General features: G+C 32.9%; 1 protein-coding gene across 1 annotated transcript in view; it reads left to right on the forward strand.

Moving 5' to 3' along the window:
- The first annotated feature begins 10,902 nt into the window (after window positions 1–10,902).
- The window catches only part of neurl1b (neuralized E3 ubiquitin protein ligase 1B), an 82,343-nt gene continuing 75,272 nt past the window's right edge, over window positions 10,903–17,973 (forward strand). Inside the window, exon 1 of the mRNA XM_056472078.1 lies at window positions 10,903–11,030. Within this exon, the coding sequence (XP_056328053.1) occupies window positions 10,943–11,030 (88 nt within the window). The 5' untranslated portion in view covers window positions 10,903–10,942. The remainder of the gene's footprint in view (window positions 11,031–17,973) is intronic.

Here is a 17,973-nt window from a genome sequence, read left to right on the forward strand (position 1 = left end):
TATATATATATATATATATATATATATATACGTCAACTTAAACTTGCCACATATATATATATATATATATATATATATATATATATATATATATATATATATATATATATATATATATATATATATATATATATATATATATATATATATATATATAACAGAAACACACAATAAACATTTTGAGTTGTTTGTGACCACTTGGTTAAAATTAGAATTAAAAAATATAACCCAGCAGTTGGGTTGGTTCAATATTTTCACCACATGTATGCTTTTATGTTCTGACTTACAAAACAATAAATAAAATAATATTAAATAATATACTAAAATATACTTTCAGGAGACCAACTGTTAGTATTTAGTGTCATAAATACACACACAGTGCAAAAAGGCCTAAAAAGCATTTTCAGTTCTTCTTTTACATGATATAGGGGACCGCTGTGAAATGTTGTTTACCAAAGAAATCCTGCTGATTTCAGTGACATATGCTCTCTTCGCGGCTCAGACTGATCTTTTGTGGCTGTGAAGAAAGGGAGGCCTGCTTGTTGTTGTCCATTAGTGTTTGGGGGGTGGCGGGGGGTGGGGGGGTTGTGGAGGAGCCCCTCTGATAGATCTCCACACATCAGCATAAACAAACACAAACAGCAAGCACTTTCTGTTTGCTAATTACTGATGCTCATAATAACACTTGGTGATATGAACAATCCTCTAAGCTCTGGTGGTAATTCATCCCACACTGTTTGTTATGTGGACATGAATGATGCGTTGGATTATGAGGATTGTTGTTACTTTTCAATGTAACTGAATAGCTGACAATAATCCTGGCCAAAACAAAACCAAAAACAAAACAAAACATAACAAAACAAACAACACAGACTTGCATTAAAGGGGTGGTCCATTACGATATTATATTTTAAACTTTAGTCGATGTGTAATGTAGCTGTGTGAACATAAACAACATCTCTAAATGTAAAACGCTCAAAGTTCAATGTGAAGAGAGACATTGGAGAGAGTTAGCTTAACAAAGCTACAGCAAAAGAATTTTGCGGACTATACAAAAAAGTACATCTGGGCTTGTGAGATCATAGGCTCTTCAGGTTACATGCATGTAACGCAGGGACGCTGTAATGTTATAGCAGAGAAAGCTAAAATGCCATCCAAACTCTGCTATTTCCACAGAGCTTGTTCTGTTTCTGTATTTGGGCTTCCAAAGGACATGACACAAAGAGAGAAGTACTTACAATTTAATTTTTATTATGTTTCAGAGAATTATAAAAAAATATATAGCTAGCATTTGACAAAGAACAGCTTCCAGAAGCTCTCCCAGTTCACAGCTGTGTGAGCCACAACCTAAGTATTTCTACTTGTTAAAATTGATCAATTAAATGCACAGTTTCTAGCGTTAACAGTATGTTGTTGTGAGGACATAAACAAGGATGTAAACAACAGGAAACACTGTTTGGCACCACTAACAATTTAGCTACAAATTCATATTTATCAGCCAAACCGCTGTAAACACCCACAGTCTTTAGCAGCGCTGCAGTGTCTTTCTATGCGGCTGCTTTCCCTGCGTTCTACATCTCAAAAAACAAACTCGCAAAAGATATGTGAACGTTCTATATTACTTACACATGCTTATTCTGAATATATGTGATAGACACTTGCCAGATTATATTTTAGAGAGCAGGCGTGAGGTTCAGCGGTGTGCTCTTCATTTTCTGTGCGATTCAGGCAGAAACTGATATGGCTAACAGCTACTGTTTAAACAGTGCTTGTAGGGGCATGAAGTGGTGAAGTGGAGCCGATCCGTAAATCACAGCACATTATGTTAGCTGACCAATCAGAGCCTCTTGAGGGCGAGCCTTTCGGAGGAACTAGGAAATATGACAGTCATTTTCATGGTAGCTGAGTAGCTGTATATAATCAATGTAAGATATATGAAAAAATAACGTGATTTCTACAAATGAAGCATGAGCACACTTTGCTCTGCGTCTTATAAACACAACCAAGCCTTAAAAATACACTGTGGACCACCCCTTTAAAGGACATGGTATAAATGAGTGACCTCTAGAATAGATTACCAGGGGCATGTTTTACCTTCACAAAGCCATTTTAATGTTTGATGTATCTGTTTTCTTTCATGTCAAATACAGTTTACAGTTTTACAAATACAGTTTTGAATACTATAACTGTTACCAATAAATTGCTATCAACAAACATGTTTATGATCCACAAAGGTGACTTGTACTCAATAACTGCATAATGCAAATATAATAATAAAAATAACAACAACAATAATATAAAATAAATAATAATTATGAATTGTAATTAATTATATGCATCATTATAAAATACATTATACATTATGCAATGTATTGTAATGTGAATGCAATGTAAAAAATTATGGTTGATTATGAGTGAAGTACTCCTAAATAATAAACACAATATAAAACTTTTTTATATGTTTTAGGAATATGGGACATAATACAAATAATATTTGCAAAAATATGGGTCACAATTTATTTTGATGGTCTGTTTGTTGAATTTAAGTTACATTGCATCTACATGCCAACTAATTAGAGTATATACTCATTAGATTATAAGTAGACTGTTATGTTGGGGTTAGAGTTAGGGTTAGTGTAAGTTCACAAAGTTTCTAGTCAGTTAAATGTCTTTTGAAGGAGCAGTATGAACAGATATTAGGCGGACAGTCTACTAATACTCAAATAGACCATCAAAATAAAGTGTTACCAAAATATGAATACTATACAGGGACCAAAATATCAGAGACTCAGAGGAGACAAAATCTCGTACCAACCAAATATCAATTACTCAACACTTTCCTGTATGTAGTGAGTTTAGGTGTTTTCCATTTATTTACACTTTCGAATTGCATTATGAGTGTGATGCTAACAATTTTTCTATACAGATTAACAAAATGGATTTATCAACATTTTTCTTAAAGTTAAAAGTTACATTTTTTACAAATTAATAGCAAAGGTATAACATGTCCATTTACTCTCATAAACAACTGGAAGAGATACACTGTAACTTTATATGCCTTTGTGTATTTTGTTTATAGATGCTGTAAGATACCATTATCTGCAGAGAGAAAACACCCAGCTTTGATAAACAAAAGTATATATATGGGTCAGTGACAAATAAGGTGTCGCAAGATGAAAAACTTAAAAATCTTTTAAAAAGTTGATTTAAAAGCATCCATCGGGTATTTTAAGCTGAACATATTGTATTTATGTTGATTTTATGTAATTAAAAAGATTATTTGCACCATTTTTTACAAACATTAAGACTGACTGTACCTGAAAATGTCAAATGGTGTAACTGCCAAAAAATGTGAAATAATAAATAATTTACTCCTAGATGACATGCAAGTGTACACACAGAAATAAATACTTAATTTAAAAATATCACACCAACATTTGTTTTATTCGAGTTATTTCTAAATGTACATTTTACTGAATTTTTGCATAAGAATTTCACAGGAGGGTGGTACAGAGTTTAATTTAGGATGGTTGCCTCACAGCAAGAAGGTTGCAGGTTCAAGTCCCCAGGAGGGCTTTCTGTGTGGAGTTTCCCCCACAGTCCAAAGACTTGCAGTATAGGTGAATCGAAGAAACTAAATTGTTCATAGTGTACGAGTGTGTGTGTGCGAATGAGAGAGTGTGTACATTATATTAGGAATAGAATAGAAACATGGATTAACATTTAAAAAAACCTTCATTTTGTGCAGTATAATTATTTACAGTGCATTAATAGTAAGCTTATGGATTAAGCGTCACTTTCTCAAACAAAAATAAAGAAATATGTTAATAAATATATTAATATATTTTGCAACACTGTGAACACAAAGAGTTAGTAGATTAATTTATATTGCATTTTTAATCAGCATCATGAACTAATGATATTTGACTAAATTGGTCCCCAACTGAAAGACGTGTAATAGGAGTCAAATATTGTAACCAGTTGCACTGCTTGACATATTAACTTAAATTCAAATTTGACAGGCATTATCATCAACATCTATGTAGGCACATGGGCTTGGTGGGATTACTTCAAATGTAATTTTAAAGATAATACTTATTTTTGATAATACTTATTTTTGATAATACTTATTGATCAATTATCAGTGCATTCCTGGGGTCTTGACATGCATACCTAAGAATACCTGACCAACAGTCAAAGTATTTCTAATTTTAAAGAGAGTTACTCACCTTTGCATGTAGCAATTAGTCTTATCAAGAGTCCTTCTCTGTGATACAATTTCCTGTCTTACAGTCTTGTGCACAATATTAACAAAATGGCTCAATAAATGGTGGTTACACCATCTTGACGCTTCAGGAATTTGAGTTGACAGACATAATTCCCTAAATTATTTATAATATTTAGAACAATTGTGCTATATTTACCTTTATTTACTATTAAATGTCTAATGTAAAATTATGCCAGTAAAATTAACTAGCTGATATGCTGTTTCCCTTTTTAAACAACACTGTAAAAATACAGGGTTCCACACAATTCATTCATGTTGTCCCAACACAAATCGATTAAGTTACCGTTACACTTTTAACAAATTGATGTGGATTGAACATTAAAAAATTAAGTTGTCCCAATGAAATCTCAACAATTGTGTTGTTTCAGCTTAATTTTAATAAGTAATTTGAATACGAAAAAAAAAACACTTTTGAGTGAAGATAAACTATTTGGTATACTTTTTTGTTTACACCACCTTGACATTCTTGCAATAATCCCCTAATAATTGTCTTAAAATGGATTAAAACCAAAAAAATTAAAAAAGAGAATGTATGCAAGTAATTTTCTTTTTATTATTTTGAAACTGTAAACATTTTAAATTGATTTAGACACATGGACACACAAAAAATTAGCGTCACGTCATTGACCCATATACAGTATATATCTGTAAAATAACAGAAAATGTACTGGCAGCTCATACCCTGTCTTTGGTATTATAATTTACATGGCCAGCCTAACAATACATATTTTCAAATGACTAAAAATCTATAAAATTCACTTTGCAAAGATTTTGAATATCAAAAGATGTCAGAAATAAATGTTCCATAATGCAATTCCAACATTTAATTAAAAATATACAATGTGAATGCACTTCCACACTCACACTTCCATTGTCTTTATTAAATGTAATAATTTTATAGAACTTTATGCAGATTTGAATTAAACTCTTCTTTATCACATAAAGAAATAGTGGCTATTTGTCTTTTTTACTCAATTTACAATTTTTTTCTTAAAAGGATAGTTCACCAAAAAAATTACGTCATCACAGTCAACTTTTATGAATTTCTTTCTTCTGTTGAACACAAAATAATATATTTCAAAGATTTTTGGGAAAAAAAAGCAGTCGTTGAAATCTATAGTAGAACAAAAAATACTATGGAAGTCAATGGCTTCCCGCCCCAACATTCTTTAATGGATATTCCTTTGTGTTACACAGAGAAAGGGTTGAATTAAGCGGAGAGTGGGTAAACAATAACAGGCTACTCATATTTGGGTGAACTACTACTTTAAATGTGTGCTCGAAATGAGGTTTATTGTTGCAGTGGGTGTCATAACACCTAAGCGGGTCACTTATCTCAGAACGTATTGTGTGTTCCTGAAAGGATGAGCATACAATACAGATGGTGTGAATGACGTGTTGTTTTCATTTTGTTTGTAGGTGATCTTTATCCAGCTCTGTCTAAAGCTGCTGTTAATCTGTCTGTGCGTGTCATAATAAAGCAGCTTGAGGTGCTGCTCTGATGTCACGGCTCATAGGAGATATGAGGATTTTTTCACTATAACCGTCTGAAGAAAATCTAGATGAGAAGGAAATAATGTTGATATAAAGATGGTAATTTAAAACAAGAAAAAAATAAGAACATAATAATAATAATAAATGTTTGAAAAAAAAGAATCAATTAATTTGGAAATATATTAAAATAAAGCAAATCTAATCTTTCTTACTAAGGATAAATTCATATGTTGTTTGGTAAATTAAAAAAATATTTATAAATATAGATTTAAAATTAATAATTAAGTTAAATTTAATTAAATTCACCTTTATTTGTATAGCGCTTTTACAATGTAGATTGTGTCAAAGCAGCTTCACATAAAAGGTCACAGTAAATAGGAACAGTGTAGTTAAGTTTGTAGTGTTTAAGTTCAGTTCAGTTTAGCTCAGTTCAGTGTGGTTTAATAATCACTACTGAGAGTCCAAACACTGAAGAGCAAATCCAACGATGCGCAGCTCTACAGATCCCAAATCATGCAAGCCAGTGGCGACAGCGGAGAGGGAAAAAAACTTCACCAATTGGCGAAAGTGAAGAAAAAAAACCTTGAGAGAAACCAGACTCAGTTGGACACGACCATTTTAATTTCTCCGCTGGCCAAACGTCTTGTGCAGAGCTGCAGTCTCAGCGGCGGAGGGTGTAAGGTTGCCTCAGCGAAGACTCGTCTGTCCCTGGAGCGTCACAGGAATTAGTCACATGCTCTCCACTCCTCTATGACCACCACAGTAGCTGCTCAGGATACGGCCTAGTCCAGGATATGGAAACCTTGGGATCATCTCGTTGTTGGTCTTGGATCGAATCAGTGACTCTGCATAGTCTGAGGGCCTCGGGAAGAGTATCTCCAGGTGGAAATGGAGAATAAAGAGAATAATTAGCGTAGCTGCTGTTCATAGTGTATATGAACAAGATGCAGAAACCTGTGTGGAAACCCGCTAAGTGATGCACTGAGTGTATGCTTTACTGAACAGATAGGTCTTTAATCTAGTTTTGAATTGGGAGAATGTGTCTGAGCCTCGGACGTTATCAGGAAGGCTATTCCAGAGTTTAAGAGCCATAAATGAGAACGCTCTACCTCCTTTACTCGACTTTGCTATTCTAGGTATACTACCAGAAGCCCTGAGTTTTGAGATTTTAAAGAGCGAATTGGATTGTAGTGAGACAGAAGGTTGGTTAGATAAACAGGAGCTAGATTATTTAAAGCTTCATATGTAAGATGCAATATTTTTAATTCTATATGAAACTGAACAGGCAGACAGTGTAAGGAGGATAAAATTGGGGTGATTTGATCATATTTTCTAGACCTGGTAAGAACTCTGGCAGCTGCATTTTGTACTAATTGAAGTTTGCTATTAGAGGATGCTGCAGCCAGCAAACAGAGCATTACAGTAGTCCAGCCTAGAAGTCATAAAAGCATGGACTAGCTTTCTGAGTCTGAGATGGCTAGCATACTTCGTAACTTAGCGATATTTCTCAGATAATAGAAATAGAAGTTATAGAAAGAGTATATGCAGTTAAGTTTCTTGGTATTGTATTGGATCATAAAATTAGTTGGAAACTGCAAATAAATAATGTGATATCAAGACTGGTAAAAAACTGTATTAATAGTGCATAAAGCAAGATTTATCTTGGACAATAAATCAATGTATGTATTATACAACACACTTATGTTGCCATATATGAGTTATTGTGTTGAAATTTGAGGAAATATAAATCTAACTTACAATCTTTATGTACAATACAAAAAAGTAATTAGAATGATATAAAATGTGGGGTATTTGGATCATACAAATCCTTTATTTCTTAAATTGAAGATACTTAATTTCAATGATTTAGTGAAATTTTAAACAGCACAATTTATGTTTAAAGCTAGAAATAAATAACTTCTGAAATGCATACAAACGTTTTTTGAAGAAAGGCAAGGGGGATATAATCTGAGGGAAGAACAAAATCTGAAAACAAGGGCAACTTAAAAAAAACATTTGTGTATGTCTGTATGTGTTGTGAAATTATGAAACAGTCTGGAACAGATTCTCGAACAAAGTCAGGATATTAATCAGTTTAAAAAGTAGTATAAATATATATTATTAAAGGAATATAATGATGAATAATTTGCAAATACTATGTATTTTTTTGGGTCTATGTTATAAAATGTACAAATGGAATCAAACAAATAATATGTCAAATATGCCGAAAGGATAAATATATCTTGTGTAAAAAGAAGAGATAAGTAAAAGAAAAAATAAGTTGAAGTAATAAGTGAATGATATGTATGATAATGGGGTGGGGAAAATAATAAGCTTGTGCTGCATTTTGTTTAAATAATTGTTTTGTGTCTGATTTTTCTGTTCCAAATAAATAAATCAAATCAAAAATATTTACTGATGATTTGCAGTGGGAGAATTACATGAGAAATAATTTGTCCTGAAATTATGCCAGTATTTTTGTTTCTAATTTGTATTAGATACTTTTTGAATGATTACATTTTTACTAAATAAATTACATTTTGTTTCTAGAGGTGTGAGATCTTTTTTTCAATAATACTTGCTTGCATTTCTTGCAAAATCCACAGAGGACACTATTGTTCATTAAAATATCGCAGTATACTCATGCGGTAAAGTAATTAAAGAGCGCCCTCTGGCTTTAGAGTGTAACCTTTAGCTTTCTGCATCCTGACAAGATTTTTAGTTTTTGATTAGACTAAAACTTTAAACTAAAAACCTTTAATTTTTAACATAAAAAAATCTAAAACATACGTAGGAAAATATATTTCCCTACATAATTATCTTAGACTTCAAATGTTGATTCTATAGCAGACGACCAATTCTTGTATTTTTAAAATAATTATTGATTAAATAAGCTTTTTAATCTAAATATGTTTTGATAAATATGAAAAACAAATGTATCATAATTATCAATATTTAGATTAGATGCCTATACAGAATATCCTTAAATAACACCTTTTTTTCAGTTAATAAACAACAAGAGGACAAAGTATCAACTTAAATTAATATATAACTACGTGTGTTTGTGTTCATGCTGAAGTCACATGATTTCACCTTGGCAAATCCAAAAAAATTACCAATGTGATTTTTTTTGCTAATGTGATAAGTAAAACAGTTCTTCATAATATTTTTGTATCATTTATAAAAGTTAGATATACTAGGTTACTTAGTGAAAATATTTGTTATAACAAAATATATATTTAGATGACTATTTTGCACTGTCAGAAAAGAAAATTATGGCACAAATGTTTTAATTGTATACATTTAATTTTAATCTCAACAAAAATAAAGAAAGAACAGTTAGTAGCCAACTCTACTTTTATCATTGAGATAAAATGCAATCAAAAGCATTAAAAGATCATTTGTACTCTGAACCACTGCCTTATACAAACAACACAAACAGGAATCAAAGTGAATTCATGGTTAGATCAAACAAACTCTCACAAGCCTTCAGAGGAAAGACTGCCAAAGAATGGAAAAGGTTTTATTTCCATTTCAGAGACGTTTGAGGTCAATCTCTCCTCTGATCAGAAGAACATCAACAAAAGGACAAAATGTCAAACCCATTCTTGCCAGACCAGGTTATTGCAATAAGTTTGTCTCAGGAGACTGAGCGATGATGAAGAAACTCCCTCTAAAACCCCCTGATGATCTGTCTGATGTGTTTCAGAGACATTTCTTAAAAAAAACATTGCTTTGTAATTGATATTTGCAAATTAGATCAGTTTCATTCGATTAAAATGTTACACTATAATGCGAGTTCTGTATGTCATGAGAACTATTGTACAGAGCATAGTGGTTGACATATAGTGTTTTGTTCTCAGATTAAACAGGAACATACCCAATAGCCTATATTTTTACAACTATAGAGTATATTATGCTACAATAGACCGACGTTTGCTGAAGTAAAAACTAAAGCATAGCCTACTGCAGTATTTTATAGGTTCAATTTACTGTAGTAAAACTAATACTACAATATTTATTGGTTTATCAGACTATTGACAGTCTGCTGGACCATGGATTTCAGACCCATAGCCAGGGGGTTTCAGGTGGTTCGAAAGACCCACCACTCACTGTCAAAGGTCCAGAATTTGTCCTATACATGAGCTTATTTGTCCTATTTTGACTGCTATGCCATAATTGTTAAAATAACCCATCGAAAAAGGCTTTAAGACCCTTGTGTTGGTTGGCAGCCCCATTCTGGAGTCACGCCATGCCAAAATCATCAGAGGAAAGCTGAATGTGCTGCTCAGTTTGTTATTTGCCTATATGACAATAGGCTTTATACAATGACAATGTATAACAATACAGTTTATAATTTAAGAGGTTAGCAAATTCCTCTAAATCTTTAGAAAATGTTTTTGGTTAATCATAAAGTTAAAGTGTTGTTAAAGTGTTATGATGACCATCCGACAAGTTAATCCAGAAAAAAATAGAGCTTAAAATGTCACTAAAATACAGTATTTTAACCTCATAAGAAATTAACTGCAAACTTTTTAAGAAAAAAAAAAGAACCACCTCTTTCACCAGGCTGCTTTACGGGTCTGGTTTTACAATATTACAAATATATGTATGGTTCAAAAACATTAGTATAAATGACTATATATTTTTATGTGGGTCAGAGCCATTGTCTGCATTTGAAAACCATACTCATTTAACAGTTCTATTCAAATGAGGACTACAAAAAGAGATTCATTTCAATCACAGTTGATACATATTCTTCATATGTAATTTTATATCGCCTTTAGGTCTGCTTTATGTAAAACCTAATGATTTTCGCAATATTCGGAAAGAATTTACCTGACATATGGAAAGCAGAGCACATTCCGCTGCTGAAAGGATGACGCGGGCTGGAGCGCGGGAGTGTCTGCATTCTGTCAGGACGGTTGGGGCGTTCACGAGTAGAGCCGGACACAGCGATTGGACAAGACGCGAAAGATACACATATGCACGTGTGAGGTGTTTTTAGCTTTCAAACTGAATTTAGGCGGGTTTTTCTGTTTTGCTTCGCAGTATGATACTTCACCTCAGCCCGTTCTGGGAGCAGACAGTTCTGTGACGGCTTGTTTTTAAATTATTATTTGCATTGCATTAATTGCATATCCTGCAATAGTTGTTTTGATGGGGAACAACGAATCATTTGTTGTGTTTTCCGCTCAAGACACAGTCGGCAAGACAAGAGTTCAGTGGCAGTGCAGCAATCTGAAAGGTGAGTGTCTCGTTTATATAACAATGAAGTTTATTTAAAAACATCGCAGTTTTCGTTGGCATTTTGACAACTGTTTGAGTTTTGGTTGGATGGTGACGTCAGTTCCCCTCAAGTTCAGACAGGTATGAAAATGAGTAACAAAATGTGAATAATAACCATGTGAACGTGTTCCATTAGCGGAAATTAATACAAATGAAGTTTCACTATATATATATATATATATATATATATATATATATATATATATATATATATATATATATATATATATATATACATACATACATACATATATATATATATATATATATATATATATATATATATATATATATATATATATGCAGCATTCAAATATGTCTACTTGTCCATTGCAACATATACTCTATTCATATTAGTGGATTTAATAGGCAACTTCTGATTCTGAATGCTCACTTGGTGGATAGACTATCACATGAGGTCATGATAGAGAATTTGAATGGCACTGAAGCAAAGCAGTTGATCAGTAGGTCACATGACAGTGACAACAAGACATTACATATTTTCATACCCTGCTATACAGAAAATGCTTTTTTTCTTAAAAGATGTATCTGCTCTGATACTGTGAAATTCGTTTTTTTTTTCAATGTCAAAAATCTTTTGAATAACTCTGTTTTGGTAAGAATATTTAAAATGATTGGGGTGATTTTATATTAATCTGAGAACTCATAAATACAATAGAACAAAGCTATAATACATTTATGGAAGTTATGAAATTGAACAATCAAATTAAAAATAAAACTGCATATTCTTTTTCTATATAAATGAAATGTCAATTAATTTTTGTCAAAGTTAAACATTATTTTGCAGCTTATGCTTGAATGTTTTTACAAAGAAAAAAACATTCACAGTCCTTTTACACAATAACAGGCCTTAAAACCATGAGTAATTTATAAACTTTCCCAGATTTCATGTTTCTGTGGTACCTGGTCAACTGTGATCTGTTTTTGACATTGCACATCCTGTGATTTTTGCATATATGCAGCTCATATTAGTGTATCACTTCATACCTAAACATATCTAGTTGAGGCTGCTGATTGGTCAACACAGCATTCCAGTAGGGTCTCAGACACCACATAAATACCAATAGCTTTTAACCCTGAGTAAAGGAATATTTCTCCACTTTTTACTTACGGGACAAAAATTGGATACAATCAAAAGATCAGATCTTTTGTAGCCTTTTTTAATTTTAAGGTAAAAAAGATGGTAGTATAGTAAGATGATACAATGATACAGCTTTCAAAGGTGACAAAGAGTGCATTGATTCAATACGTTAAATTGTTCTCTGATATCTACATGGTAGGTATTGGTTGGTAAATGGTTTTACAGTTTTATATGCTCATATATAGTCACAGGTATTATCCATAGAATGAAAAGTTCTGTTTTGACCATATTTGGAACAGTTGTGAATTGCTTATGCTCAGCAACTCAGTATCTGCTCTTCCCATAAACTAAGTTTTATGAAGTTTATGAGAGTTTATTTCTCTACAGAATAATGACAACAAGTGCGGAGTGATTTGACATGATGCAACACTTATACTCAGAAGTAGGGCTGTGCGCAAGAGGCTTCAATATAAATGTATATATCCATTAATTCATTCATTCATTTACTTTTCGGCTTAGTCCCTTTATCAGGAGTTGCCACAGCTGAATGAACCGCCAATTTATCCAGAATATGTTTAACGCAGCGGATGCCCTTCCAGCCGCAACCCAACACTGGAAAAGACCCATTCACTCTGGCATTCACACACATACACTATGGCCAATTTAGCTTATTCAGTTCACCTATACCACATGTCTTTGGACTGTGGGGGAAACCAGAGCAAATGCTGAAAAGCGAGATTATGGCGTCTGCTGCTTCAGAAGCATTAATAGATGAATTAATTTCAAAGAAAAACAGCATCTGTAATATGGGAAAATTTTAGTTTCAGTCACAGACACCGAACAAAAATAGGTAATTTTTAAGAGCTGTCGCAGAATTGTTGACACAGCTTTAAGATTATTGAGCTTAAGCTTGAATTTGATTAAAATCAGCTTGAAGCTTGAATTAAAACATAAATCAAATCGCAATTGCAAAATCTGTCAAAACAAAACAAAACAACGGAATTAGAGATTTTCCGCACAGCCCTACTCAGAAGGTTGCTGAAGTATATCAGTATGTTGATATACTTCTAATTGAAACAAAATATTGAGTAGGGACGCTGCTTTTTTGTGCATAATTTTTTTGTAGCAATCTGTAAGAGACGTAGTTAGGAATATTATTACTGAAGTAGTCAAACTGATGTCAATAAAGATGGATCAGCAATTCCCAGAGCAAATGCTCAGGCTTTAATTAAAGATTACCAAAACAATCATTTTTTTCAGTGTATTAAGTTGCAGTGGTTAATTGTTCACCTAAAAAATAACAATGTGCACTAGTAAAATAAACATTGTATGTTTTAATGTCACATGGACAATAACTTTTTCAAGTGTGAAAAGCCCTTGTATTTATCTGTTCCAGCCTTAGAATTGTTTTGTGACGTGACAATTAGTCTTTCAAACTCTTAAATTACAGAACGTGGTTTATAATGCTTTCAGAAAAGTTTGGTGAGGGTGTTATTTATTATATTTTTGGAAACACCATGAAAAAATACACTGATTCCAGACGTTTTCTAAGTCAAACAGGAAATGTAACTCCCACGATGAGAGAGGGGTGGCCATTGGCTTTTGAGCTATGCAGAGTTGGCAAGGTTGTGGCTTTCCCAGGACCTTGATGAGAACTGTAGAGAGGGAACAATTATTTGTAGTACGGAAATAAGGAATCCAATAAACATTCAGTCCCATTAACATTATAACAAAAGGTTTTATTAGTGTGATAATCTTCTAAGAAAGTTTGTCAGTAATTTGGTAGAAATTGTTGTAGAACTTTAGAGTTTGAGGTCCTGGTGTCCTTGTAGTCTAGCTGGATCTTTCAGTTACACCACAGTTTGAGGGCAGTTTGCTCTTGTTGGCATAGTCTTACCACCAGATGGCAGCTAAGTTCTGCTAACTGACTGAAAAACATTGCTGTCAGATATATTTTAATGAGTGTAATTATATTTATTAAGGAATTGTCAACAATTCACACAAATTCTTCAAAACAAAACTGACATACATTCTTTGCATGTTTTTCTCGCCATGCAGCTCTTTTTCTCTAACTGAGCAATGACCCTTTGAACATACATTCATTGTTTAAGGGACTTGGCTCCAAGTCAGATGAGTAGTTTGTCTGCTTTCCATCATCCACTGAGTCAGAGGGCAGGCATCCATCTACAAAAAATGGTGCGTGTAAAATAAAAGTGTTTATAAGTTAACAGATTTATTGTATGCTTTACGCAAGGCGATATACCTTAAGAGAGGATATATATTTTAAATCTCCTTACAAACAAATCAGCCAAGACCTAGTCTTGGATCCTTCAAAAGCCATGTTTAGTAGTGGTCTGGTTTGTAGCACCTATTGTATGATGGCCAAGCAAACAGACACATAATTTAGTGAGGATTATCACATCCTAGAGCAGGGGTCATGAAAGTGTCATGCCGAGAATGCTAAAGACCAGACATTGGCTGCAGAGGTACATAAATGTCTTTTAGATAACAGACACGCACACAAACACACACACATATATGGTAAAGAGCTCTTGAAAGAACCATGTTTTTAGGGTGGACAACATAATAATATTCTAAAGAACCTTGTTCCAGTATGAAGGACCATTGCAAAGTAAAGTTTCTTTAGACCCTTTATTTTTAAGAAAGTTTTTGCACTTTTGACAAAAATTGTTTAAGTAAAGTCAGTGCAATTTTTTGGGGGGCCCAAACCAGATATAAATGTGAAAAAAAGTGTGTAAGCAAACATTTTTGGAATGAAAGGGCTAGCAGCTTCAAGTATCATCGGCTAACATTGACAATTAGGGCTGCACGATATGGGAAAAATCTGACATTGCATTATTTTTTTTTCTGCAATAAATCGTGATGTGAATACAGTTTCACAAGATGATTGAATAGCTCTATTTGACAGTTTTCTGGGGAGTCTAACAGTGTTCAGGTGCAGAAATAAAAAAATAACAATGTAAAAAAATGCTTTTCTTACTTTGCTTTGTCTCATTTCTAGTCCTAATATCTAGATCAAGTAAAAATATTGTTTTGTTTTGATGTTTAGAAGAAATAAGTCAGAATTAAGCTTTTTTTTCTTTAAAACAAAGCAAAATTTGCCAGTGGCATGAGTAAAATAATCCTGTTTTCACTGTGGACTAGGACTAGAAACAAGACAAAAACTTCAAGTAAGAATTTTTTTTTTAAAATAAATCGTGTAAATATGTAAAAACAATTAATCATTGTTACTTTACAAATATTTTACACTCTCTTGAAGTGCTCAGTCACAGACCTTAAAACCAAATGCTAATGAAAACTTTTCACTCCATGATGGTTGAACTTAGCAGTGACTCTATAAATCAGATGTGTTCTGTAGCTTCTGGTCAACTACAATTCAGACTCAACATTGCAGATCTTGCGATGTGACTATTGTGGATGTGCACATTGTAATATCGATGCTGTAACTATATATTGTGCCGTCCCACTAAAAATGCAGCAAATTTGACCAGAGCATATTGCAAATGCAGAGTGGTGAAACCAGGCTCTTTAAAAAAAATATGTGCATCAGCCTACATTTTTGCAAACCATAAAATAAATTGATCCGGATACATTTGGTTGCATGTTTAAGATGACAAATTCTTTAGAGTGCGCTGTCAACATTTTTGTGAATCTTAAATACAGGGCTCAACAATAAGGACTGCCTGATGGCCCAGGGCCAGCGTGAGAGATGCTTTAGACAGTAGACAGGATCATTACTAGCCTGATCGGGCCAGTGCTGCCTTGTCACTAAAGTTTAATTTGCGACTATTTGTCAATTGTGTGCAAATATCGTCTCAGAGTCGAGACACAGTTTGTGCTTTTAAGCCTTTAAATGCTATCTTCTCTGTGATGTTGTAAACATACTGCTTTTTGGTTCCTCTTATCTAATTGGATGTTGTGAGCACATTTCCGTAACCTGGTAACAACCAGTACAGCGAAGAGACGGCAACATGGCGGCAACATCAAATTATGAGGCCAAAAGAAAACGTCTTTTTCAAACGTCTTGGAAATAGACATTTACATGGGTACAACATGATGAAAAAAGAAGTGATCTTTTGCATGGTTTGGCATCAATTTGGCAGATCAGCCACCTTTTGTTAAATAATTTAGAACCGATTGGGCCAGTAGAAAAATCCTTAGCGTTGAACCCTGAATAGCTTTTTCAATGGCAAAAACGTTAGAGAAATGTGTTCTGCGATCACACAGTTTAAACTTGTTTTTATACATTGCTTTTATGTTTTGTGGAACTGTTCTTCACTGGACTTGAATCCGAGCACTCTGAATTACAAGCAAAACTGCATTTCCGAGCAAACTCACCATGCCAGAAAACTATCTCCATATGGAGATTGATATGTGAAGCAAATGTATTCGATTACAAATTATAGACACCCTTAAGTTGTTTTTGGATATGTTGATATTTGATGTTATGAAAAAAAAAATTTGAAGAAATATATTTTATTCATTGATATTATGTCTCTGTGAATATCATTAGTGTAATAAAGTAAAAGTTAAAGTATGTTTTTGTGGTTTCGCAAAAATATAGGATGATGCGAATATTTCCATTGATCATCGGTTGGATGTCATTTGTTGATATGCAATAGGAGTGCATTATATAGTTGGTTACGATTTGGCAATCTTTTGTCTGATTTCAGTATGGATGAATCTTAGAAGTGTAAATATGCCAATGCTTCACATTGAAAATTGTGATAATTTTGAAAGACACCTCAGCAAATAAAGTTAGTTGAACAGAGGTAATACGTTTACAAATGTAGTTTTTTTAGTGTTCTTCTTACAGTTCTAAAAGAAAGATATTTTTAACTTAAAATTTTTATCAAGATTATTGCATGTAATTAAGTCAATTTCTATTAATTAGGACATTGGGGCATGTCGACTGACACTAGAAAACACAAAATAAAGATTAAATCAACCCCCAGTCTACATTTCTGATCAAAACAAAACCTACATAAGCTGAGAAAAACCTACATAAGCTGAGAAACAAATGAATAAAAAGTCAGCTTTTTCTTCTGTCAGTTGCTATTATTCTTAACTTTAATTAACAGTAATGAAATTTATTTTGTATGTATGTATTTTTTTTCAACGAAACAAGAGAGAAGGAAATTTAAGAATTTAAAGTAAAATATTTGTTTTGTTATAACCAATTAAAATTTTTAATGTGAATGCTTCATCAAGTATTTAGAACAGTTCACAAAAAAGGCCAGTGGTTGCATCACAATATATCACTGTTTTCCGTTTTATATTTCTGTCAGAAAATGCTTGTTACTTATTAAAAGCTGCTTACATTTAACTCAGATATCTTTCATTGTTAAAAACAGAAGATTAATGTTGTACTTGTTTGTTATATGAAGAGTAAAGCCCTGCCTTACTTGATTTGATTATCCATCATTAACCAGTGCTGTGCCAAAACTTTTAACATTCAATCAGTCATCCTAACAACAAGCAGAACAGCATCAATATCAATAATGGAGTCACAATTTGGCTATTTATTGTCCTCATTAATGTCTTGAGGTGGTTATGGCTTAGAATTATTGTAGATGTTTTGCCAGTGTTTTTTTTTTTAATTAGTTTCTTAGTTTTATTTTGGCGTCACAGCTCAGAATAGTTGAAGGGTTTGGGATAATAGGCACATTTCTGAAGGGCCAGTTAGCATTGTCATTAAGAAAACAAACAGGGTCAAATGCATGACTTCTATATCTTAAACATCACTCTTTAAAATCCTACAATGTATTTGTTTCTCAGC

Source organism: Danio aesculapii, chromosome 14, assembly GCF_903798145.1.
Source record: "Danio aesculapii chromosome 14, fDanAes4.1, whole genome shotgun sequence".
NCBI classification, from domain to species: Eukaryota; Metazoa; Chordata; class Actinopteri; order Cypriniformes; family Danionidae; genus Danio; species Danio aesculapii.